General features: G+C 44.2%; 1 protein-coding gene across 1 annotated transcript; it reads right to left on the reverse strand.

The window, feature by feature from the left end:
• On the reverse strand, nucleotides 1-26,430 carry LOC144134777 (mialostatin-like). The gene is made up of 4 exons (XM_077667607.1): nucleotides 26,297-26,430; nucleotides 4,886-5,099; nucleotides 2,113-2,220; nucleotides 1-922 (listed from the first exon to the last, which is right to left on the reverse strand). Coding segments are annotated over exons 1-4 (408 nt in total). The 5' UTR covers nucleotides 26,299-26,430; the 3' UTR covers nucleotides 1-838.
• Nucleotides 26,431-27,836: the final 1,406 nt, after the last annotated feature.

Below are 27,836 nucleotides of genomic sequence, written 5' to 3' on the forward strand. Positions count from 1 at the left end.
CCGCGCATACTTTTTGTAGAGAATGAAATGACCTCTAGAAGGTGAGAGTGGTTTTCGAGACAAAGGACAGTAGGAGAACGGCATGTAGTCAGCATACTTGCATCGTGTTTGAGGAGTGAGAGAAAGGGATAATAATTAAGTTCTTTCGAATACCATATACAACGCTGAAGATACAGAGCACTGAAAGCTAGTAAAAAGCTACTAAAATATGAGAGGACTGAACAAGATGTAAATACATAGGTAGCCTAACAGAATCAAAGCGATAATTATTCATGAGCAAAAATTATGTACTGACACTAACAGAGCAGAAAGGCAATGTCATTAGCCATTTGATTATTATAAAATAAGGTCAGAACTGCACAGTGATTTCTGTAGAAGTTCAAATAACTGTAACACTAAAGAAAGAGGCTGTACTGTCCAATAAGTGGACATGTCGGCGATAACGAAACAGAACGCAACAAAATCCTAAGGTGCAAGTGGCAGTTGAGCACATTCCCTGCGACAAGACATGCGTCCATAAATGGCTTTTCAGACCCATATTTTATCTTCTTGGCCTTTTTTTATCCTTGCTTTGTAGAATTCAATTACTACTACTTTACAACCGGTATATTTTAAATGTTACCAATGCTCTCTTAGTGCAAACGGTCTAAATTAGATTTAATCCAGAAACAATCAAGAGGAATTGACTTGTGAATATTTATATTCTTAAACTTGCATTTTCATATCGTACACTCGAATCAATTAACTGGTCATAATAGAAGCTTCGCGCAGTTAGCAGAGAATTGTGTAGATTTTTTGTGCGATTTAAAAAAGTAACTTTTCAGTTAAAAAGACGTCTCTAGTGCTTGCACAAAAACGATTCGACACGGCGAACTGCTCCTCCCGGGCTCTGGTAGACAATGATGATGCACAAGTTGTCAGCCTGAAAGAAGAGCAAGAGATAAGTTTCAGTATTACCTGGTTAGGTTAAAAGCCTTGCATAACGCTTTGTACCATTCAAGACAGGCCATTAATAAAAAGAATACATCTCTGGTACAGGGCAGCTACCATAATATAGCCATATTTTTTCGGCTGCACCGGATCAAAACTATTGTAGCAAAATTAAAGCAACAGCTAAACAGCCTGAAAGTTCCAAGATCTGTGCTAAGACTAATTGGTTAATATATTAGATGATAAACAACCGAATAACAAATAAATTATCACGAAATCGGCTCCTGAATGTTGTGTCATATCGTGTTTACTTAGTAGCCACCGCCCTTTGTTCCGGAAAAATACCAGAGTATTTCGGAGGCGCGTTGATTAAACAGAACAGAATAATCATGGCGGGCAGCAGCGCCGTGAAACACCCTTCTGTCCCTCTTCCACCGCGCTGTTGCCCGCCACGATGCAATAAATTGCTCAGCATTCTTCGCTAATATTATAAAAAAATTTTACGCAACAAAAGCGGGACGTAATTATCTTGGTTGAATATATACTTCTTGCAACACGACTCGCCTTCCAGTATAAGAGAGAACGACAGAGAGCCCATAGTGAAAGAGGGCTGGCTTTACTGGTCCTCACATTGTATATGGAGCACTCTTATTGGCTGTTCGTACCGTACGGTTAGCTAGAAGGCTATAGTAGCCTTGCCATTCGACAGTTACAGCTTTGCAGTATACGTAGTATTTTCGACATTTCAAAAATTTCCACTACTTGCGCTGAATATTATCACCAGAAGATTGCTCCGGACAAGAACGGGGAGCGTTTGTTACGCGGCAAGAAAGTGTAGACTTTTATGAAGCACCAATTGACGGCCAGAGTTCATGACGCTCGCGCTTTTGTTACGCTTGTAAATGCGGCATAATAATGAAGGCATAAGACTTCATCAGGCCTCAAATGTTATGATAGAAGGTTGCAGCCATGGTACTGTAATACTGTAAGATTTCTGGCTACTGTCAGAATACTCGCTGCTTTCACAAACTCTTAGCTTTTTGTCCGCTGTATCCATAAATAAAACACCAAAGTTCAACATTCTTAAAGCTGCTGTTCACAAGAAGTCCTGCATGATTTGTTAAAAATACACAATTTCTTTTCACAAATTCATGATTTACGACGCATGTAACGAGTACTTACATATTTTCCTTTTGGTTGACACCGTTTTTTGCTGAACTTGGTCTGAGAAACAGGGCACTTTGTTTTGGTCGTCGTGAACTGGATTCTGTACTTGGTGCCTGGACCGACCTGCGGGAAGCTTCTTATGTCGACAGCAGAAGGTTTGCATTTAAACTTAGCATGCAACAGATCTTGAAACATTTCTCGCCTAACGGATAAATCACTACTGTAGTGGAACAGTGTCGCTGCACTGAAGCTTTTTTACTTATTATTGGCTTCACTGTAGTTCGGGGTGTTCACCGTAGTGTTAGATGTGCAGTGCTTTGAATGTGGCCATTTTAGCTTTTCGCTGGTCATGTTCCGTACTGTGAGCATCAGCACTCTTCGCTAGAGCTGCGGTGTCGCAGCTCTGTTTGTTTTTGTTTGTTTTATTGATCAGGTATTTTTTATTTCTTTTATATTATTGTGGTCACATTGTTTAACTTTCGATACATAAAACTAAATTCGAAATTTGTCCTCATAGTGTAGATCTGGCAGATTTAATGGGGTCACAGGCGCTTTTTATTCCTATTGTGATAATGCATTTGTCCGACTGTAACGAGACCACGAAAGCAGCTTGAGGACCTACTTTGCGAATGCTAAAGACGAAAAACAAAGCCTGCGAACCTAACGCAAAAAATGAGACCTTAGCATAGCACAAGTTAAAGACAACTGCGCGAAAAAAATACTTCAAATTGGGTTTTCTCTTCTTCATTTGCTTTTCTGCGTGAGGCCACCTTCGTACCCTATAACAAGGTACTGCAGTTGATATTACCATTGAAGCGCTAAGGTTGCACGCACACCTCTTTTTCAAAAGAGCCTCACAAAATATTCTCAGATGATACCGACAACAAAATGTAATCAAACATCTCGGCCTCTCTAGCACCGTGTCTATTTTAGACTTTATTGGCTTAGTCGTAAAAACGAAAGTCCGAGCCGATCAATCGCGGGGCAAGTATTTTTTCGGATTCCCGTAGGCTGTTCTCAGTAGCGTAGAAATCAGCCGTTCTCTTACACGCGTAGCGGTCGAAAAGTTGGCGGAAAGCCCTCATGTTAGATGCAGCCGAAAACTGCCCAGATACTGGTAGCAGACAAAGCACTAACACTGCCTTTTCGTTTCACTGCAACGCGACGCTTTCTATAAATCCAAACTTGATTATGGTGGTTAACGTGCAACACGGTCACAGCTCGCCTGGCTGAGGGTGCCTCCCGGACTTCAACATAACTAAATTAATGCCTTTTTTTTGTCACGCGTGTTCTATCGCGCTTTCCTTGGAGCAAAGCGTAGAATTCGTTTTCAGTGTGTCAGTGCACCTCCTCCCCTAACAAATATCTCACTGCGCCACCATTGCTCCGATAGTGAGACGCCTTTCCAGACGGCTTGATTGACTAATGGTGGCTATGGGAGATCCCAGCCCTTCTGTTTTGTCTCCTAATGTTTGCGGTGGTTCTATTGGATGCATCCACCAATATGCGAGGAAGTGCGGTAAAAGGTGCCTTTTTCACCGTATAATATACAATTATAACGCGAGCAGTGACTTTCACGTCCGATTTTCGCAAGAGAAACTACTGGTACTTTTGCATGAACACCTTATTTTTTCTATTTCCTGAATACCCGCAGTTTTCCGCATTTCGAACAGATGTACAGTTCAGTTTCTTGGGCTAAATGGGGCTACCGCCGTTAAAGATTGTGGAAATTGAATATCTTTGTCTTCAGCAACAGATTAATGATAATAATTTCTAGTTGGTGTTTGTTACAAGACTCTCCAAATAATACCCGATACATCGCATCATCCACGTCAACCTTTGTGCGCGCTTTCATCAAGTGTAGGAGGAATTCTGTAAAGTACGCCGATAGTCGAACCCTGTCTAAAAATCAGAGCTCTGAAAGGGCTCCTGCAAGTTCGTCTGCTTTTTTAAGATCTACACGGGGACCGCGAAAGGCAAATTTTTGTTTAGTAACTTATTTTTTGGCCTATTAATTTATGGTCACTTCCGCAACCGCACCGAAATGCTATAGCAGCACGGTACAAAACACGCACATCAGTCACAATCAGCAGCATAATATAGGCAATTATAGTAAAATAAAGCCCGCGGCTAGTACAAAAAATCGAGCAAGAAGTAACATTTAAAGAATTTATTTAACAGGAAAGCCCGAATAACTCCAGAAAACAGGCTTCCCCGCCTTAGTGGCACGGCATAAAATACTTTATTTGAGGAGGTCAAGGTCACTGCAGGGATTTAAAGCCAGCATACTTCGTTCATGACAGCCGCTTGTTTGCGATGGCTTAGAAATATTTAAATCTATGCAAATTGCACTGATCGCCGCCAGCCTTAGAGAGACCTTGTGCAGAGAGGATGAAGTGACACAGAAGTTTACGAATGATAAAACGAAGAACATGTTTATTTTTGCCATCTCATGATACACTCACAATAAAAAAAATTGTGGTGTCTTTATCCGTCCGCTACCTGAGAACAACACTCTTAAATATCACGCCACCCCTGCAAGTCCCGAAAAAATTACTCTCCCGCACATACCGCAAGTTCGTAAATCGGGTAGCGCGTGCCGATTTCATAAGAACTTTGACCTATAAGCCATTACCCCCATCCCACCACTAGATGTACCTTTGTGCGGCGCCGATAAATCACTCTTGAGAAAAAAATCTCTAAAAAACCAACATGGAGCAAGACATAAAATAAATGCAGTGGAACTTTATACTAGGTACATAACCTGATGGGAATAAAAGATCTGCACCTTTTTGTACACGTCTACAATGTGCAGCAAGGTGTCATAGTAGCGACCAGTAGTGCGGTTCATGAGTGCGTACATCGCCAGGTCCTCGTGAATCTTGGTCGAGTTGGCGTCCACACGCGTCCAGGCCCTCCATGAGCCGGACGCGGCGGCTGTGCATGCTAAGACAGCCAGCATGTTGCCAAGCGCCGTCAAGCAAAATGGCATTTTCGGGCACCTGTAAAGTACCAAACGAAAGTAGTCCATGAATTTAAGCGGAAGTCTTCCTTTTTTTGTCTGCACTTTAAAATCTGAAAACTTTGCAAATAACATTTAATGTTGCATCTCCGTTCCGGATACAACAGCCATGTGACTATGGCTGATGTCATAATTGTTTCTCGCCATTGGACTGCATTCACCAGGTGTCACGCAAAGACCATGACTTCACCGATGTCGGATTCCCGGCCTAGCCGGCAGTAACTTGAATTTCAATCTACTATGCCGCCAAGGAAACATATACGCGACAATTTATTTCTGCCACAAAATAAAAGCGACTGCTAGATCTCCCTTTCTTTTAGCGCATGTCGAACACTCCACCATGTAATTATAACTGAACCACTATTCGTCGCGCATCGTTTTAGATACACCTAATGCAAGCAAACAAAACAACGTGCTACGCACGTTCTTTGGGGAAAAAAATATGGGCGGCGGGGTTCCAAGAATTATGACTGGATTAGAGCGGCAAGCTGAACTGATTGGTGACTATTCTTCTTTGAAAACTATAACTGCGCTGCAAAACACGGACAACAGAAGCAGACGTCAACAGGGCGCACCCAGACTCACAATTGAATTTTACTGGATGAAATATGAGCTATATACAGTGACAAAAACCACGTGTTGAAGGCTACCGATTCGCTGCCGTCACAATCTCGCGTCCAGAAACCGCACCTCCTAAACAGCAAGTACAACGGAAGTATCGCTAATATCAACACGTGTTTTCTTTTCATTGTAATGTACGCCTTGAAGAGCTCTCGTGTGCAGCTGTCCCTACTTCTGTATAAAACATTTTTTTTCTAGAAACGGAAGGCACTCCTTCTTTGGCTTTTTTCACACGCCCGGCAATGTCTTCCAACGTAAGAATAGTAATCAGAGAACAGACTCTCACAATTTTGTTTCAAATGAATATTGACACACCGTCTCGTCTGTCCGAGTGAAACATCCGCGAGAAAAAGGAAATCCGGAGACAACAGCGCATACGCAGGGAACATACTATGACATGTGTCCTAAATGGCATAAAAACGGGCTATGGCTAGTTGTACTTTCAACCTTTCTCTGGCCATGTGCACACAAATGAGTCTTCTTTAAGGGAGCAGAAAACACTACGTCCACCCCATAGCTTTGTGCAACATTCTTCAAATTATGTGCTACCTTATTCTAGTAAGGAATCACAGTATAGTTCTTTATTTCACGGCCATCGGCTTTGCGGTGTGGCAGTCGCCTGTCGGCTTCTTTCACTTATACATTAGTATTCCGCATCAAGATAAGTCCAAGATTTTATACAAGCATAGGGACCGCTCGACACGACAGCATTTCAAGGCGTATATTATAAAGAAAAATGACGTGTATGTGTTAGCCATCCTTCCCTTGTGCTTGCTGATGGTAAGGCGCGGTGTGTGGTCACGTGGTATTGACAGCAGCGAATTGATAGACTTGAGCTCATGGTTTTTGTTCACTGTATATATGCCATCATTCATCCAGTAAAATTCAATTGTGAGTCTGCGCGTCCTGTCCACTTCTTTTTTGATTGTCCCTGTTTTCTAGAGCATTTACCCCGTTTCCAACCTGAATGATTGTTTTGTATAGTAGTCTGTCAAAGCTTGAATTCAGTGGTCCTTAGAATTTCGTGATAGGGGTGGCTTGAAACGAATAAGAAAGCTTCGAGCTAACACCTGAGCGTTACGCACTCGAAAGCATTTCACCAATACCAACTGATCATTCGCTTTCCCCCCAATAAGCTTGCTCCTCGTGCATAATAATAATAATAATAATAATAATTGTTTTTTTGGGGGGGAAAGGAAATGGCGCAGTATCTGTCTCATATATCGTTGGACACCTGAACCGCGCCGTAAGGAAAGGGATAAAGGAGGGAGTGAAAGAAGAAATGAAGTAATAGGCGCCGTAGTGGAGGGCTCCGGAATAATTTCGACCACCTGGGGATCTTTAACGTGCACTGACATCGCACAGCACACGGACGCCTTAGCGTTTTTCCTCCATAAAAACGCAGCCGCCGCGGTCGGGTTCGAACCCGGGAACTCCGGATCAGTAGTCGAGCGCCCTAACCACTGAGCCACCGCGGCGGGTCAAATCGAGAAAATAGTTTCGTGGTAAAATTTGTAGAATTAATTTCCACTCGTGATTTAATGAATATAGGCGCGGAGAAAGATTGAGTCTTGAAGACGTGACCGCTAAGGAGAAAACATGCTCTGAAAACCGGCATTTTGTGCGATACATAAATTAACATTAACCCTTTATGGACCAGTAGTGCATATGCGTCCCACTTTTTGCACATCGCTGAACGCTCCCTAAGCTGCTGCTGGTACGTAATTAATCGAGCATTTTTTATCCTGCTCCCTTTACAATACAGTCTACCAACATGGCCCGTGAATAGCACAACAAATGCGGGACAAAGGCAAGGCAAGCACTGACCAGCAACTGAGTTTAATGAAGAACGACTTGCACGTGGCATAGGTTGCTTACCCTTTTGTCGGCTTTCTGGCGATCACTGTATATTACCAGTTTTCGTCCTTCAATAAACTGAGTTTTTAGCGCTTGTCTTGCATTTGTTTAGCCTGTGTTGCGCTGTTCACTCACCATGAATGTTTGCCAACTCGCCCAAATCTCAGCTTTACTCAGTTCACTAATACTTAGTTGATGTTTCAGGAACGATTGAGGGGTGAGTAAAGGGTATTACCTCGCATTATTTTCGTTAGCCATACATATTCACGATACCCTGTAACTGCATGCGTTACACGCGGACATAGTTGCAAGGGACACGCCTGGTAAGTGAAACATTACCTTGTTTCACGCCGTGAATGTTTGAGTTATAACACTCTGCAATCAATTTCTTGTCTAAGTGTTCAAACCACTTTTCAATGCCGAATGTGCTACGTTCATACTTTCAAAACATTTAGGCTTAGCACTTGCTCAATAACGGCATAACTTAAAAAAAAATTAAGGAATACTTCCTCTTCAGCTGTTTTCCAGAAAAATGAAGCTCCTTCTGAGGAAGCTCTTAAGCCGTGTTTCAGCTTCAATGACATCGAAAAACCAGCGGGGATGAATCTTGTTTGTGATCAGAAGAAACTCTAAACTACTGATTCCCAGACAGCGCATCAATGTAAATTTCAGATTTATGAGGAAACGATATTCGATCGCCTGAATGATGTATTGCTCAGACAGCATGATGTCGTGGATTTGTGCGCAGCATTGGTTGCCCCTTGAGGCCTGATCACTTTTAAAAACTTATCCGCAGCCGCTTATCTCTTGGAGCGTCTGCGAGACACGGACATAGCAGCGGGACATTAAGAATACCATGAAAAAGCTTGACATATGCAGTTAGCATTCCACACATTTTTCCAAGGGAGAGCATGTCTACCGCGCCAAAATGTTCTGGCGGGCCTCTGAGGCATTCCGGACTAAGAATGTCTACCCTTGGTCTATGTACCACGATACAAATTAAAAAAATCAAGAAATTCTAATGAGCGTAACCTCTGAGAAAAAAGCAATAAAAATTGTTTCTCAAGATCAGTTCAAAGTTAAGCCTTTTTGCTTATGCAACGCACCTGCCCCCTTCGAGCATATGATGGACGCCCTTCTGCACGGATTCAAATGGTCCACGTGCCTCTGCTATTTCGACGACGTCATTGTCTTCTTCCCCAGCTTTTCCTCTCACCTCGATAACCTTTCTAAGATTCTTTCCCTGTTCCGTCATGCCGGCCTGCAGCTGAAATCCTCCAAATGCCGTTTTGCGCGTCGCCAGACGCCATGTCGTCGATGCCACGGGTGTTCACCCTGACCCAGCTAAGATCCGAGCCGTGAAAGGCTTCCCGGTGCCGCGTTCCTGCCACGACATACAGAGCTTCTTGGGGCTGTGCTCCTACTTTCGCCGCTTCGTGCCCGGCTCTGCTGACATCGCCCGCCCCCTCAGTGATCTGCTAAAAAAGGATATTACTTTCACCTGGGGACCCCTACAAGCAAACGCCTTTGCCGCTCTAAACTCGAAGCTCACCACCTCGCCCGTCTTGGCACACTTCGATGCGGCCACTCCCACTCAAGTCCGCACTTACGCCAGTGGTCCCAAAATCGGCGCTGTCCTTTCTCAGCGGCAATCTGGGTCCGACCTTGCAATTGCCTACGCCAGCCGCCTCCTCTCTACACCAGAGTGCAATTACTCAATCACGGAATGCGAGTGCTTGTCCCTTGTGTGGGCCATTGTAAAATTTCTGCCGTATTTGTACGGCCGCCCTTTTACGGTTGTCATGGACAACCACGCGCTCTGTTGGCTCTCGAACCTCACTGAAAGATTCTACTGGCCGGCTAGGTCGCTGGGATTTACGCCTACAAGACTATGACTACACCGTGGTCTTTATGTCCTGTCGGCTACACACCGATTCTGATTGCTTTTCCCGATATCCCGTTGACTTTTCTGACCATTCAGGCAATGACAGCACCGCTGACCTGTTTTCGCTCTGTGCTATTATTTACTTTGGCGATGAGCAGCGGCGGGATATCGAGATCCGCTCTATTATTGACCGCCTCAACTCCTCCCCATCTGACATTGCTCTGCGCCGGTTTGTGCTGCATCATGACACTCTATACAGCAGAAGCCTCAACCCCGCCGGCCTCGACCTCCTGCTCGTTGTGCCGAAGAACCTGCGCACCGATGTCCTCCACGAGCTTCATGACCTCCCCACTGCTGAACATCTGGGTGTCTCGCGTACTTACTCCCGCGTGCGTAGTCGCTTCTTTTGGCCCCGCCTCTACCAGTCCGTGCGCCGTATGTTCATGCCTGCGACCAATGCCAGCGCCGGAAATGCCCTACCACTCTCTCAGCGGGTATGCTCCAACCTGTTGATGTTCCCCCTGAACCGTTCTATCTTGTTGGCTTGTATCTTTTGGGTCCGTTTCCTAAGTCCACCTATGGAAACAAATAGATTGCCGTTGCCACTGACTATGCCGCTTGCGACGCAATCACGCAGGCCCTCCCCACCAGTACAGCAGCTACTGTCGTTGCCGACTTTCTCTGTTCGTGCTCGACTAAAGATAAGCTGACCACCGCCTATCATCTCCAAACCAACGGCCTCACAGAGCGCCTCAACCGTACTCTCAAGAATATGCTCGCAATGTACGTTTCCCCGGACCATCGTGACTGGGACATTGCCCTTTCATACGTGAATTTCGCCTACCATCATTCCCGTCATGACAAAGCCGGTTTTTATTTATTTATTTACATAACTACAGCGCCCTTGCGGGCATTAGTGTAGGGGGAAAAGGAACAAACAATATGAGTGCACAGATATATATATATATAATACAAATTCAGCTGCAAATTGAAAGGCAGGAAACAAGCAGTGAAAAATAAAACGATACGTATACACATAGTTTTCTTGATATTTGCGTCATTTAATCCCACTGTATCATGGTAAGTCGAAAAACAGGCATGAGAAGTTAAAAGCAATAGTAAAACCCATTAAGAAAGAATATTTTTCAGATCCTGAATAAAAGATGAAGGGGTCCCGGAAACAATTTCTTCAAGCAAACCATTCCATCACGTATTGTCTTAGGGAAGAAGCTGTTCTTAAATAAGTTCTATCTTTTGTATGGCCGTGAGCACCAATTACCATTGGACACTCTGCATCAGGCATCTACTTCACAGTCTTTAGAATACGCAAACGACGCAATTTCCCGGGCCGACCACGCCCGCCAGCTGGCTAGATCCCGACTACAAGCATCGCAGGCCTCACAGCAGGACTACTACGACCGCCGCCATCACATAGTAACTTTCTGCCCTGTCGGGACATACAGGAAAATCTTGTATTTCATTATAGAATTCTTAATAGCTAGTATTTTGATTTAGCTCAGGTCCTTAAAATGATATTCCGCTCCTAAAATCTTTTATTTGGGGCGACAGCTGATTTCCCGGCCGTGTTTTCGCAAGGGCAGCAGCTCCGCTATCCAGAACAAGCAAGCAGTTAAGCATGGAAGCTTCATGATACACGTATATGCAATTAAATGCTTTGTAAGTGCTGTTCATTGCTTCTTGAGCACAAAGACAAAAAAACCTCACCGCAAGTTGGCAGTTAGGCTCCGACGAATGATATACAAAGGTGATGTGTGCCCCATGCGACGTCATACTTTGCAATAATATTTAAGACTGGAAATGCTCTCTGAATTTTTTCATGACCAGTTCCGTCATAAAAGTCAACAATAGACATGGTTACTTCCATAAAACTTTAACTATCACCCTTCCGCGCAAATCGGCCATTATTAGTACGCAGGGGCTAACGATGGATACAAACGCAAATTTCGAACCATTCATTGGCATTCTTGATCATGCAACGCCATCTGCCCAAAAGGTAGAAAACTAATCTCTCATTATCCGCGTGGCGGCGATTTTTGAAACGCGTGTCAAGTTAAAACTTGGAAATTGAGATGGAATCCAATCCAATCCACGGAGCTGTGCTGACGTGTCTCGCATGGGCTCCCGCCTCGAAGCCACTTTTCGGCAGAAAGAGTCAGCCTTCGGGCTCGAATATTTTGGACGACATCCGGGCCATTGTCCAGTGCCTGCTGCAGCCGGATTTTGCCAATCTACGGACACCTAGGCATATTGCCGGCTGACTGCCGGCCTAGCCATCGAGCTCGACCTAGCTCGTCACCTCTCCGCCGGGAACTGAGCGCCCAGGGACCCGCACAGATGGAGTACGCCGTGGAAGGCGAGAAAATATCACCGTCGGAGCTCGACGCCGGAAAATGGGAAACCATTCTTCGTTACCGCGACCGACAACGAGGCCTGAAGAATAAAGGGCCCGCATCAACCGACGACGAGCCTGCGCAGGGGCACGGCCAGGGCAAGTCTAATTCCAATTTTCCATCGCGAAAGAACGGGAAGAAGCTACTTGCACTCAGCAAGAAAGCCCTTCTCCCGCGCTTACCGACCGACGACTACAAAATCGTCTGCCGACCACAAGGTTGGAATCTGAGGGACTTTGCGCCCGGACTACTACTCTTCTGCGCCTGCGAGGTGGCCAGGCTGCCGTATGATACGGTGAAGAATGAAGACATTATCAGAGTCAATACGGCCAACAACACCTTTACGCTATGCACGCCCGATCGTCAACGGGCGACTGCATACGCCAATATTGAAAAACTGAACCTCCAAGATCAAACCTACAACGTAACGTCGTACGTGGCGGCGCCCGAAGACTCGGTAAAAGGGGTCATTTACAACGCCTACGCGGGAGACTCGCCCGAAGCGGTTCGCCAAGGCTTCGGAAACCGAAACGAAGGAATAGAAGTTGTGGATGCCCGAAGGATAGGGAAATCCAGAACAATACAAATCACCTTTTTTGGAAAGAAGCTACCCAGCCAAGTAATCTATCACTGCGGCGTCTTTCGGGTCCACCCCTTCAGGGAGCAACATGAGGTATGCTACAACTGCAGGAGAGTAGGACACCGGGCCGATGTCTGCTACAAACCTACAACGAACCTTTGCCGCAGCTGCGGAGAAAATCACTCGCCTCCACCTGAGGGAGAACAGCCAACCTGCCAACCCGTATGCATCGTCTGCAACGGGGGCCACAACACAGGCAGCCGGAACTGCAAATTCCGGCTGATCAACAAGAACAAACAAGGAACGCCTCATGGCAACCAGACACCCAAGCAAGGGGACAACGACTCATCACTACACGAACACCAGTCTAGGCCCAGGAAGAAGGAACACGGTGCTACCGGAAAAGGAGGAAGCCACAGCCGGAACAACTCCAGCTCCTTCCCGCCCCTGGGGAACCCTGCAGGGAACGACAAGAGAAGCTCAAGCCGCGGACGCAGCGATAGCCGCTCCAATAAAAAGGTGAGCTGGCCAGCAGAGGCCTCCCAATCTATTGACGCTCGAGAGAAGGAGTTTCAGATCCAACTACAATCCCGAGACAGAGAAATTGCCAGCCTTAAAAAAGAGTTGGCTGACATTAAACGCCTGTTACAAGCGCATCAGGTACAGAATGCCACTGCGGCTAGAATGCCACCCACCGCGTCCCAGGATTCGACCAATAATGCGATGGAAACAGACGCTATTTGCCACACTCCCTCCAACGCGTCCCAGTCTTCAGCCCATAACGCGACGGACACAGACGCCAGAATAGCAACTAAAAGACCGCATCCTACAAAAGAAGGCGAGGAATCCAAAAGAAAGGCCGAGGCTTCGGAAGCCGACACCCCGCAGCCGTCGAAAGCGCCTACCAAACTCAGGGCAGACATCAATACTCTGTCAGAGAGAACTAGCTCTATATCAACAGAACAAGCAACCTTCCAAGGCCTCGTTACTACCAAATTTGCAGAGATAGATATTCGCTTTGCAACACTAGAGGGACAGGTATCCCAAATAGCCACCTGCATGCAGCAAATAATGGATAGGCTTACAACTATCGAGGCCCGCCTACCCCCCACCGTGGATCTGTCCACGACGCCACAACCATCTATAACCCAACATGGCACCACGCCAAAAATTTGAAATTTGGCAATGGAACTGCAGAGGCATCCGCCGCAAGCGGGCCCACTTGCAGCTCCACATCCAACAAGCACCGTCTGTTCCAACCCCAGACGTGATTGCATTGCAAGAAGCTAGCGGCAGGGCTACACTGCCAGGCTATAAAGCATATCTGCCACCTCATTATGATACTAGTAACGCAGCCGGCTCCTTCACAGCCACTCTGGTGCATAGAAATATCACCGCAATTCAACATTTTATAAATGATTCGGAAGAAGATTGCACCCTACTTGAAATAGTACCAAGGCAAAAAGGAGGCTCAAATCTCTTCATCCTTAATGTATACAACCCTCCCAGAAACAAAGGCAATGGACTCCCACACTTGTTGATAAACACAGTAAAGCTGGCTGCTAGGGCTCAACTATTAATTGTGGGAGACTTCAACGCTCAACACCCAGCATGGGGATATACCAAAGCAACTCCGAAAGGGAACCTGCTCTGGCAAATCATACAGTCACTGGGGCTCACAACGCTAAACAACCCGAGCGACCACACACGCATGGGTAACAGTGTATGTGTAGACACATCTCCAGACTTATCCCTCTCTAAAAACGTCAAGGACGCAAAGTGGGTCAACACCGGGCAAAACCTTGGCAGTGATCACTTCGTCCTTAGCATCACGTTCCCCACGACAAAACTTAAAAACAAAGCAAAAGAAATACGAACCACGGATTGGGACAAGTTCAGGCAACTTCGCGACAAAACAGCTCCAAAGGAGATCTCTAACCTTAGCGACTGGGTTATCTCCCTGAATGAGGATGTCAGCTCCACTAGCGTTGTGGTGCCAGTTGAGAAGGAGGAGCAGATTGCAGACTCAAAACTGTTACACCTGTGGCAGGCACAAAAAGGCCTCCAAAAACGCTGGAAGCAGCAAAAACATAACAAGCGACTACGCAAAAAGATCGCTGAAATCGAGAGGCGAATCGAGGAACATACACTTACTCTCCAAACACAACAATGGAACCAAATATGTGAAAGCGTCAATGGACAGCTCGGAAATAAGAAGACATGGCATCTTCTAAGACACCTGCTCGATCCAGAACAAACACGTCCCGTGCCACAAAGTCAACTGTACAGACTCATACATAAATAGGAGGGTACAACTGAAGACCTAATCAAAGAGCTAGCAGAACGTTATCTAAACACGGATGATAGTACCACACAACCAGACTACCGGGGGACTCCTAATCCAAATTTAGACGCAGACATCACAGACGCAGAGGTCTGGTACGCAATTGGAAAACTGCGGACAACATCTGCGGCAGGACCAGACAAAGTTACAAATAAGACTCTCAGGAACTTAGACGCAACGTCGATCGCGGCGGTTACAGACCTTATGAACAAATACTGGCATGCAGGCAACATACCACCAGAGTGGAAACACGCGAAAATCACTTTTATTCCTAAAGCGGGTAAGAAACTCAGCACTGAGAATCTACGGCCAATTTCATTAACATCATGCCTAGGCAAACTCATGGAGCATGTCATCCTCAATAGGCTCCAAAACTATGCGGAGGACATGAACCTCCTACCTGAAACAATGTTAGGATTCAGGGCCCAACTATCTACCCAGGACATTCTCTTGCAGCTTAACAAGGACATAATTGAAGCTGACGAGGGAACAGGAACGAAAGCAATATTGGGTTTAGACCTTGTTAAAGCTTTCGACAACGTCACCCACAAAGCCATCTTGACAAACTTGTCAGAAATCAACCCCGGAAAAAGGACGTACAACTACATCCGATCCTTCCTCACTAACAGAACAGCAGTGATAACGGTCGGAACAATAGAGTCTGCCCCAATCAAACTAGGAAGTAAAGGAACGCCACAGGGCTCCGTCCTGTCTCCTTTCCTTTTTAACCTCTCCCTCATCAAAATTCCCCCCAAACTGGCACAAATACCAGACCTACATCACACGTTCTATGCAGATGACATCACACTTTGGGTAACCAAAGGATGCGAAGGCTACATAGAAGACACACTCCAAGCAGCAGTGGACATCATCGAGGCATGCGCATGGGATTCCGGCCTCATTTGTTCTGAGCAAAAATCTGAACTCTTCGTGATCCGTCGTAAACAAAGAGGTAGGCGTACCACGACATCCCCCCCGCAAATAAACGTCTATGTTAATGGACGATCTGTCAAAGAGGTACAGACCATGAGAATACTGGGATTGTATTTACAAACAAATGGAAATAATACTGACACACTCACTAAGCTAAAACGCACGGTAGAAGCGACGGCGCGATTACTCCGCCGCATAGCTAACCGCAGACAAGGGGTGAGGGAAAGAGATTTATGCCGCCTAGTGCAGGCCTTTGCGCTGAGCAGGATACTCTATGCCACCCCTTATCTGAAATTTTCGAAAGCAGAAAAGGACAAATTGGATAGCATGATACGGCAGGCCTATAAGGCTGCGTTAGGACTCCCACTAAATGCCTCAACCGAAAGGCTTATGAGGTTAGGAATACATAACACCTACAATGAACTGAAAGAAGCCCATTTAATGGCTCAAACAGCGCAATTAGCCAATTCCAGAACTGGCAGGAGTATTCTTACCAGGCTCGGAATTAACTTTCAACCTACGAATAACGATGCTAAAGTAGACTTACCCCGCGCCTATAGGACGGCCCTACTAATCAAACCACTCCCCAAAAACATGCACCCCTCACACCATGAGGGTAGAAGACAAGCACGAGCCAAAGCCTTATATAAGAACTACAGACAGTGTGCTGCAACACTTTATGTAGATGCGGCACAATACAAAAATACCAATGCCTTTGCAGTTGTGGTTGTGAACGAGAATGGTGACCACATCGTCTCGGCGACAATCAAAACGAAATCCTCTGAAACGGCAGAAGAGGCGGCTATAGCCCTCGCCCTAGCACATACCCAAGGGAGCATCATTCTCAGCGATTCCAAAATGGGTATCAATAATTTCGCTAAAGGGCGAATTACAAACACCTCCCTTAGAATCCTTAACGCAACCAAATTCTCACCAAATTATTCCGAATTGATATGGGTCCCAGCCCATTCGGGGAATCCGGGGAACGAGGCAGCCCACAATAAAGCCCGAGGTTTCGTCGACCGGGCAGTGGATGAGTCTGGCTCCCTGAATTTCACGAAGGACTCAATGATCACATATCATGATCTCACCAATCATTTTAAACTAGAGAGGAGAATTTTCCCCCCTCCAGACAAAAGACTTACTAAAGAACAAGAGGTTACGTGGCGTCGTCTACAGACGAGATCGATACGCACCCCATCACTCCTCGCGCACATTTATCCAGATCTTTACAACCCAAACTGCAAACACTGTGGCCAACGTGCTACCTACGATCACATCCTGTGGGACTGCAAAATAGAGCCACCTCCGGGTGATCTAGTTACAGCTCCTTCTCTCGAGCGGTGGGAGACCGTGCTGGCTAGCTCTGACCCCAGAACGCAAGTTTTGGCGGTGGAGTGGGCTGACAAAGTCGTCGAGGGCTATGTACTCTCGACCACTTAACGCGACTTCTTGCCAAGCTCTTCCCGGCGAATAAAATGTTTTACAATCAAAATGGAAATTGAGATGGACCTCTTAGGTGAATATGGCACTCAGCCTGAACCGTGGTACGAATTGCCGTTTGTTATTTCGGGAGTTCCGCAAGGCTCCGTACTTGTTTCGTTATTTTTTTTAAGTTTCATCGCTGATATAACCACGCAAATAAACTTAATATCAAGCTATTTGCTGGAGAATGCATCACGTGCAGGGAAATTAAAAACCATAACGACCACTGCGCGCTTAGCAAATGCTGCGGTAGATGGCAGGCGGAAGTTTTTTCAAGAAAATCGGTTTGAAAGTTTAAAACGTCATAAAAACACTCATCATGTTTCCCTTACAGTATTCATGGAACTCCTCTGAATACAATCAATCAACATAAATACCTCTGCGCCACGCTAACAGCATACCTCGAAGAGGATGCCAACATTGGTGACATCAGCAACAGCATTACGAAAACTAATTTCCCTGAGAAAAACGAATCCTGCTTGTACCACCGTCAACTACGCTCTTGTCATGCAAAACATTCAATAAATCCAACAATAATATGCTTACACTTTCTGATTCGTCAGTCAGTACTAACTTACGAACCTGGAAAAGATACAAATAAAGGCACTCCAATTCATTCATAACAAGTATAAGTACAGAGACTACACAAGTATCCTGGAAGTTATCTCAGGCCTCGCGACTATCTCCACTAGAGCTATGAACGCACGATGAAAATTTTTTGTCACCTTTTACAAAACAGTCATAATATCAATGGCTCCAAATATATCTATTTCTCACACTCGACTGACACCGCATAAATATGGATACGAACTAACAGATTTCTTTTGCAATATCGACGCCTTGAAGTACTCGTGCCTACCGAGAATGGCGTCAGCAGGACGCCTCAATTACCCATGAATATACTTTGCAAACCCTTACTCCAAAGGTAGAGGCCGTCACAGAAGCCGAATGATATTCTCAATAATGTTCATTTCGTTGTGAATATTACTGTATCTTTTTTCTGCATCACTTTTCGGAACAAACAGAACATGTCCGCTTGCATCATCCTTACGTTGCTTCTGAAGGCCTCCCAGGCACTGCTCCACTTTATGACAGCACCGGGCCTGAACGATGGGCTGTGAATTCACCGCATGCTTACTGATTTACTCTCTCTCCTCCTTCCCCTTTATATCCCCTCATCAATTTCTCTCAGTGCAGGGCAGCAAACCGGTTTCTTCTTCCGATTCCCAGGCGAATAAAGGGTGCTCGCCTGTGTCCAATATACAAAGGCGGTGACAGGAATGAAATCTACAATTATAGGCTTATTTCATTATTACCCCAGTTGCCAAAAGTTTTTGAGGGTGTGCTTAACAGCAGATTTCGGAAATTTTTCCACAAACATGACAGTATAGATTCTACACCATACGGTTTCTTAAAGAACAGGTCCACCGAAGAAGCACTGCTCCAAATTAAAGACAAAAATTATTGATAACTTTGAGGAGGAAAGTACATCTTTGGTTTGTTTCTTTATTTTCGCAAGGCATTTGACTGCGTACAGCATACCATTCTCCTCAATAAGTTACATGCCAACAGTGTGCGCGGAATAACCCTGGATCTCCTCACAAGCTATTTAGAAAACCGCTTACAGTATGTTGGCATAAATAAATAAAAATGCTTCTGACTGGCCAACCAAAACACAAGATGTCCCGCAAGGTTTCATATTAGGATCTTTATTCTTCTTATTTTTCACTAATGATATAATGTAGTGATATATTCTAAATGATTTTTTATTCACCTGATCTTGTAATGTACGCAGACGGCACCAACCTTTTTTACACGGCCCTTTCACTGCCTGCACTAGAAAGTATGACAAATTTTTACCTAACAAGATTATATATGTGGTTACAGTGAAATGGTCTGACCCTAAACCTGAAGAAAACTACCTACATTATTTTTCGGCACATCAACATTGTTGAATGCTTTGCAGTCAGTATTCATTATGGGCACACAATAAGTGATATATTCCTCGGTGCCTGGTTTTCCAAAACTCCTTCTTGGAATATTCACCTCACTAATAATATATCTGATCTATGCAAAACAGTTGGTTGCCTTTATAGAATTGCCCATCTCCTACCTAAATGTTTGAAGTTATCTATTTACTATGCCCTTTTTTTATTCCAAACTGTCTTATTGTTGTCTCGTCTGGGTCACTACGACTAAAAGCAATCACAACAAATTGATACTTGTACAAAAGAAGGCGCTACTAGCAATCGAAGCGTATTATGGTCATCCTCAACACTTGGCTACAGCACCTGTGTTTCTCGAACGCAGTTTGCATAAAACAGATCAATTATATTTTTATCATTTGTTCCAACACACCTACAAAAACCGGCCGTAAAATACCATCCCTACAATTCCTCATCACAGTAACGCCTCCGAACACATTGCAAACTAGTCACTTGGACACATCCCAACTATGACAAACAGAAAATGAATTATCAAGCACCTACCGCCCCAAAATAAATTTTTGGTGATCTTGATTTTAGAATTTCTCTCAACATTTTATAGCAATAACCAAACGCTACATGTTTAATCCTTAAAATTTCGTGCACTGATGTTCTGACACAATCTTAGCATATCCAACAATTAGATCCCCTTTTTTGTCTGATTTGTATCAATACCGTTTAACAGTCTTGTATTTTTCACCTTTTTATATTCAGTGCGCAAGCGAATTCTGGTTTTATGTCATATTTCCTTCCTCTGCTGTGCTCCCGTTTCACGCTATGTGCGGGCATTCTTTCCTTTGTTTTTCGCTATATTACATTGAATTTTTGTTCGTCTTGTAAGATGTTCATTTCTTACTGCTGCACTGTACTCGAAACTGCATAAAGAATCTCAGGCCTCGTCAGGCGCTACAGGACTTTTTCCTCGGCTTCCTCTTCTCTTGATTAGAAAGAAACAGTTTTATTTGATTTCATTTGATTTGATTAACCCCCCTTCCATTCTTTCTCTTCTCTCTGCTCTGTCCTCCCCCACCCCCTTACTTTGTTTCTTCCTTTTAACTAATTAGGTCTGCACGAAATTTGATTTCTTTGCAATGTTAGTATCGTCACAAGCCTAATCCTTTTTGCGTCTTTTCGTGTCTTTGCGTTGAGTACATATTCCCCCATCTTTGTAATGTTGTGACTGTTTCGTACTTATAACTCTGTTCTAATCAAGCATGTTTTCTTGACCCCTTTGAAATGTTTTTATGCTTCAGGTCTCGATTTGCGCTTTGATTGTTGTTTTGCGCTTGATGTATGAGTATACAAAATGTGTATGCTCACCTGCTAGGGCCTCCTATAGGGGCCTACGGTACTGAAAATAAAGAAGCAAATAAATAACGTGATTGAGCTGGCCGCACGGTTGATTTTGTCGAAGACATAGGCCGCAGTGACTCTGAAGACGCCGCCTTATTACCCGACTTAAGTTCAGAGGGCGAAGGAGAGCCCCCCAAAAACATTCCAGAACATCAGTGCCAGCGTCTCAGTTTTTTTTCTATTTTTGCTCCACTTAGAACACGTTTTGAAAAGTGCGTTGTCGTTACCCGCCGCAGTGGCTCAGTGGTTAGGGCGCTCGACTACTGATCCGGAGTTCCCGGGTTCGAACCCGACTGCGGCGGCTGTGTTTTAATGGAGGAAAAACGCTAAGGCGCCCGTGTGCTGTGCGATGTCAGTGCACGGTAAAGATCCCTAGGTGGTCCAAATTATTCCGGAGCCCTGCACTACGGCACCACCTTCTTCCCTTCTTCTCTAACTCCCTCCCTTGTCCCTTCCCTTACGGTGCGGTTCAGGTGTCCAACGATATATGAGAGAGATACTGCGCCATTTACTTTCCCCCAAAACCAATTATTATTATTATTATTATTATTGTCGTTACCGATGTTATATGTCTCGTTTGTAGGGTATCCTCGCTATCTGGGAAGGATTTAATACCGCTTGCGCGGCGAAGGGTGACCGCAACTTTTTCGCCTAATGTCATACCAAACCACAGAGCCTTAAGTCATTGTTCTCTGGCCACAAAACTGCAGTATCGGACAGTCAGCTTTGTAACTATTACTTCTAGCAGCTGGTTGAAAATAGAGATTTAAAACGGACAGTTACGAAAAACTAAATGTATTAAATATAATTAGTCATATAAATGCTATTAGCCTCGACGCCATTGTTATACACATTTTTGCCATTCGTCGCGAAATTTGAACATAGTGTGCTTGCTGTGCGGGCACTGCGATGCCCCAAGTGACCGTTACTCGTGACGAACGTGTTGTACCCCTGCCACACGGCCCATTTACTCACATTCCCATCGAATGATATTAGCACCTAAAGCCATTAATCAGCTGCTACGCGTGAACATTTAATGTCATTAGGTTGGAATGACATTCGCCATCGAATGAGTTTAGGGAACTCATTGGCATTCGATCTCGAACCGAATGTGTACTCTGGACTCCAGATACGCAAAAGAAACAAGCGACGCGAAAAAGTAGCATGGGCACTGCCAAAGTTAAAAATTGTATTTATTTAGTTCATCTAAAGAAATATTATTTTGGTGCGAACGTCTTCACACTAGAAGCTGTCGTGGATAGCTGTTACTCTCGGTCCCAGCAGCAGCCAACGGCAGCGGCCCACCGTCAAGCAGGGCCTTTCCCTGGAGCGCCTATCAATTTGGGTTGCGTATTTCTTGCTTGTTGGCGTTCCATGTTGGTTTAGCTCGCAAGTACTTAAAGATTCAGCTAAATACTTCACCTTTTGAAAGTGATTTCTACGCTCCGCGCGCCTCCGCGTCAGTCATTTTGTTTGTTCACGTTTAACGGATTTGTAGTTGATAATGTACTTGGCTTTGCTTTTTATGGCTAAAGTGCTGTAGAATTTATTGTACAGATATGTTCTCACTCGCTTTTGAAACACTACATAACAATTTCAAACATCTTTTATGCGCGCTGATGTCTTTCGATTGTACTATTTTTTTTTAACTGATCGTCACTGCCATCATTTTCGAATGACATTATTTTTGACTGTCTAGCACCGAAGGAGACCGAATGATATTTTATGAATGACATTCGGTTCGAATGACTTTAAATTTGCCGTGTGGCAGGGGCATTAGGCGATATTCTGTATCGTGCGCCTGCTGCAGTGCTCGCAGCTCTTCCATCCGAGGCACGCGTCCCACGAAGTGGCGTTCGCTGGGAGGCGCTTTTTATCGTGCACAGCATGTTTGCGGTTATAAAATTTATGAAAGGAAGCTAAAATTTGTTCACCCAGACCCTCGAAGCAAATTACTTTTTGAAATCTTAAGCCCCTTATGGCTACTGCTATTGACTCTCTACAAATGTCTAACTACACCAGGTGCATGAGCGTTATAATCAAGCAGATAAATTTTCTATGTAATCATCCAGTTTTCTGAACATATTGCGCCTGTTTTCAGATTCGAAAATTCACTGGTATTAAAATACCGTAGAAACTATCCTATACCTCGAACAGCGTATATTTAGAAATTTAAGTTCTTTTTTCGCTGCAACAGAATGTAACTCAAATATATTTATTGTGCTATATAAAACAGTACGTGCCAGGAAATCTTTTGTCCATGCCGTTGGGCCGATGTACTTTTTAGCTGCTTCTCTCCTGAGGCAGCACAGAGTAAAAATGTCTTTTATGTCTCTTAGGTCCATCTAGAAATGGCGCTATAAACCTTTGTCAATATGACGGAAAACTATTCTTTAAGTATTTGTTAAAGTTTTTATATTTTTGTCTTTGTCGTGTCTCATATTGTTAGAGCTTCATTTTTTCTTGTTTTATACAAATACCCCCTCCTCCTTTCCTCGAAAATAGGTACGATCCCTGAGGGTATTGTAATATTGAAATGGATAAGTAAATAAGATAACCGATTTGAGTATTACGCAAGGAAATATGACTTAAAGGTTACAAGTGTATACTGTTTACTCAGACAGGTTTACGAGCATCTTTAATTGCCTTGGTGGTATCACACGATATTCAACTCCTGACCAGCCTCGGTGCCTCAGTGGCTCTGGTGTTCCGAAACCGGTATCAAGTATGCAGGATCGAACCCAGTCGTGGCGGCCGCATTTTGATCGAAGTGAAATGCTAAAACTCCCGTGTGCTCTATGCTGTCCGCTTGCGTTAAATAACTCCAGTAGGTCCAATTAATCCGGAGCCCTACACTACGGCGTCCCTCATAGCACATGCGTCGCTAATGGACGGCAAACGCCACATACCGCATGCAGCTTATACTTGACTCCTCCCGTTTCTGAAACTATAGCGTCTCTACAAAACCTTGCCGTTTTGTCCCACTCCTATAGACGTGTATCCGACTTAGACCGACATCTCTGTCCTCAAATTTAACTCTGTGCAAGCCAGCATACATGCTTGAGGCCCAAGGAGTCAGGAAGCCAAGCGCGGAACAAGATAAGAATTATCAATTCTCGCTGATTTTGGTATTCCCGCCTCTCGTCAGTCCCTGCAGGGGCGGTACGCTTAACGCTGCATCTACATTATTAGCAGAAGAGTAGCAATGGCAGATGCGTGGCGTCCACTCAGTATATTACAAAGTGTAATTAATAGAATAATTTCATGAAATCTACAACAAGTTTAATGTTGTATTGATTCAAGGGCCATTCCAAGCTAACCATGAATATCTTTTAGAAATGTAACATATTCTTCCTTTTGGTGACGCTGAAACTTGAACTCTACGTATCTTTGAAAACAACAGTAATAAAACGAGAGAAAACAATAGGCTATGCATATAAGAAATCCGTAACCACGTCGGGGCCTAGTGGTTTTGTACATTCACCTTGCAATGCGGGAGATGCGGTGTTCGTTTCCTAGTGCCGTCCAGTACCCACAGGTGATACAATGGCGCTGCAAGCTTTCCCTTGACTTCGTAATCAGCATAGTTAGGGTCAGATGCTTTAGAACTCATTCATTAAGCCGACCTTTTGTACACCAAAATACCTTGCGCCATGCGGGTGATTGGCCGAAGGTGCCCTTGCACCATAAACATTTATCATCATCATTACCAACAGATTGTTTTAATAATTTCAAGCATTTTGTGAATGCAAGGTAGGGCACAAACGGGACCTTTTAATATACCCTTGCTCGGAATATTAAACCGGCAGTATGTAATAAAAATGTTTATCGTTAATGTTGCGTTCCCAGACTTCACCAGTTCATGTTTCTTGGATTGAGAAGCCGATTTCAATCGGTATAGAGTTATTTAAGGATTGCATAAGGTGTTGAAAAGGAGGCTCCCTATGATGGCAGAGATAGAGCGATTGCTAACATCGCAAGAAGCGGTAGGTTTGTAGGCTTCAGGGGCATAGGATGTTTTGTCCTGAAAGTATAAAATAATTTAGAAATGTGCCTTTGAATTTCCACACAGTCTTTAAGAGATGTGGATGTGAACGGTTCACAGGTGCGTTAGCTGTGTTCTCAGATTTATATCGACGGTAGAATGCAAGTTTTCATTTTTATTTACTTTGCGTGTGATTGCTTGAAAGTTATTCGTCTCAGTAAGCAACATTTTCTCTCTTTAAAAAGTTGCAACTGAGGCAAACTCGCCTCGTTATCCCTCAGTGCGATCCAACTGGAAACTCAGGCTGGTGAAAAAGCTTTGCAGATGTTTCTAAAACCATACTGAAGCCTTGTCATTCGGCATTAGAATTAAAATACTGTTACGCAGCAGTAAGCCGAGAATGATATAAATGTGACTGATAGCCACACCATGATTTAGTAGCCGGCGGTCGTCTAGCTCAAACACTCCACCCAACTCCACTGCCCGTTTTCTTTTCTGCTGTGAAAGCAATAAATGTGTTACTCGAGTAATCTAAATAGCGTACAAATGTTCTTGCTTATCTAATAACTTGCAAGAGATTACTAAATCGAAGTTGTGTCGTTTCTAAGTGTTTCCTAACCCATTCCTGCGAGTTAGAATGTTATAATCATTCAAAACGAGGAAAAAAGCCTGTTTACTCTGCACTCGGAATCTCTTACAGAACGCATCCAGCTGGCACACTAACAAAGCCAAAACATGTCCTTACTTACACTACAGTTCCTTACTGATAGTTATAGTAGACGTTTCGCATTTGTCTTACATTTAATTCGGCGCTTGCAACAGAGAGGTATTCTTGGAAACACATTTACGCTCCAACAGCTCCTGGAAACTTATTTACGCTCTTCGAAACGAAACAACAGTTTGGAGTTAAAAAGCGAATGAGATATTCGGCTGTTTACCAATGACATTTTGAAAAGCATTAAAAATGGCATCAATATCAGCTTCATATTGTTTTGAAAACGGACCTAAAGAGTAGATGTGACGCTGTATATACAACAAATCTTTTTCTGGATAATGCCGTGAGAGGCATACTTATAATTTTCAGGAACAGTACAGAGAAAATGTGTACCTGTTGGCTTAGCATAATATTCCTCTTAACAACAAGCAAGTATTATGAATATGCACAAAAAAGGCAATGTTTGAACAGTATGCCCTGATGCATAAGCCGAAAACGGGCGAGCTACTCCGATTGAAACTAGAAATCACCTTTGGAAGGCTCCACCTTTCCACCTTTTTCATGAAGGATTGGCGTTTTGTCAGGACTTGAAAGCATCTTTCATTGCAGTAAAAATAGATTACTAGGAAAAGCCATCTTGTTCTGACTCGAAGGCATACTACTGAAGGATTCCTTAAGACCAGCCACGGCAAAATGAACATTCCCATCACCTAACAAGAAATATAATGGCGCGAGCAGCACACTGCAATAACTAGACGCGCTTACTAAAAAACTGCCGCTCAATTTAGCTTCAGATATCCATTATTCCGAAGATTGATGTATTGATAAGAATCATGAATTCCATCCTTTCGCATGCTTACTGTTTGGCATAATGGCTTATTCACTGGCTTAATGGAACGCAAAAAATATGTGGTGCCAGCAAGCAAAAGGAGCTTTTAATAAGCCGCCGCTTCCCTGGTAAACATTCTACGCCTTACACATATGGTGAGGTCTTCTACGCTGCAAGAAGAAGGTTAAACTCACATGATTCCTCACAGTAAACACTCGTAGATCTTCGCTGCTATCCACAAAAAGTCCCAGCAGGATCCAGTTAAATGACGACGGAGATTAAGGTTATCCGCGACGCCAGCTGTCCTAAGTCCTGAAGTGCTCGAAATCTCTCCGCCTATCTGCAACAGATGCATGGGGCCCTCTGGTGAGCGAATTTAGTACAGCGGACGTGACCCTTTTGGGGCCTGATAGCGAATCTGCAATTTAGGCACTCAGAGGGCGGTGTCGTTTTACAATTCCTCCGCCTGCTGCTTTCCAGAACCGATATTCTCCAAGGACACTCCGTGTTGCAAAAACATTCTCGTTTGGGTGGCACTTGTTTTCGATGGCTGTCATGAGGTATTTATACAAGACTTTTCGTGATAAGAGAAACAGACTTGAGAAGAGAACCGTCAGCTTTACTGAAATCGTCTGCAAGATATGAACTACACTGGAGCAAATGCCGCAAATGCAGATCGCGATAAGAAGGCGTCCAGCTTCATTATGCAGCTGAAAACCTGATCCAATATGTTATTCAATATGTCTTCTGCAAGATGTGAGCTACACTGGAGCAAATGCCACAAATGCAGATCGCAATAAGGACACGTCCATCTTCATTATGCAGCTGAAAACTTGATCCAATATGTTATTTCCCTGTGACCGAGAGAGGAAGTTTATTTTCTTGCGTGCATCTGACTTTTCATTTCAAACGAACTTTACTTGCTTTTATAGATGTTATGCGTTGTATTCTTTAGACTTGCAATATTTATCTTTATATTATTCTCACTTTGCAATTAATCCGTCTAATGGTCCATATCAGATAGGCGTGTCCTCTCTGGGTGCGTTTCACGAATGGGCTGCTCACATAATCTTGTTTCACTATCATGGAAGTAAAGGCTTTGATTATGCCCTCACTTTCTTTTCTTTACATTCATCAGTCATGATTTTTTTGGTGAACATCGGTTTGCGTGCTTTATTTTTGTCTTTGTTTTCCTGTGGGGCACTTTGCGATGTGCGTTGCCAGGTTGCCGGGATGCGTAATTTCGCCGTACGCACGCTTCTGCTGATTCAGCCTCTCTTTTAGGCATCTGCCTGTATGCCCCATGCGCACCTTCTTGCATGTCCATGGGACCTAGTGAACACCGCCTTAAGCGCAGTCTACATTTGCATGTTTACGCTTGACCCCATACCTAGTCTTCTTCTTGCTTTAGATGCCTTAATGCCCAACTGAGAGGCTGAATGAGGGCAAGCATGCATGCAGCGACATGACGCGCCCCGGCAGTTTGGAAACGCACATTATAAAGTACCCCCCGAAAGAGACAAAACGGAAACATACAAATCGGCGTTAAGCTGAACAACCATTATTGAAAAATTAAAAGACAAGAAAGTCAGAGAAATAATCGAATCCTTGGCGATGATGGCTATGAAAGAAGAATATGCGAGCAATATATCGGTCGAACTCACAAAGAAAGAACACGCCTATCTGATATCAAAACAGCCATACCTGAGCGCACAAACCCTCCCCAATTGCGAC

The sequence above is a fragment of the Amblyomma americanum genome, chromosome 5 (genome assembly GCF_052857255.1).
Source record: "Amblyomma americanum isolate KBUSLIRL-KWMA chromosome 5, ASM5285725v1, whole genome shotgun sequence".
NCBI lineage: Eukaryota > Metazoa > Arthropoda > Arachnida > Ixodida > Ixodidae > Amblyomma > Amblyomma americanum.

Excerpts from the sequence above, each read along its gene's own strand:
- LOC144134777 (XM_077667607.1), bottom strand. Across the intron at positions 2,221-4,885 it reads TTGTAGACGTGTACAAAAAG|GTCGGTCCAGGCACCAAGTA; the intron begins GTGCAGATCTTT and ends AGCTTCCCGCAG. Across the intron at positions 923-2,112 it reads GTCAACCAAAAGGAAAATAT|GCTGACAACTTGTGCATCAT; the intron begins GTAAGTACTCGT and ends CTCTTCTTTCAG.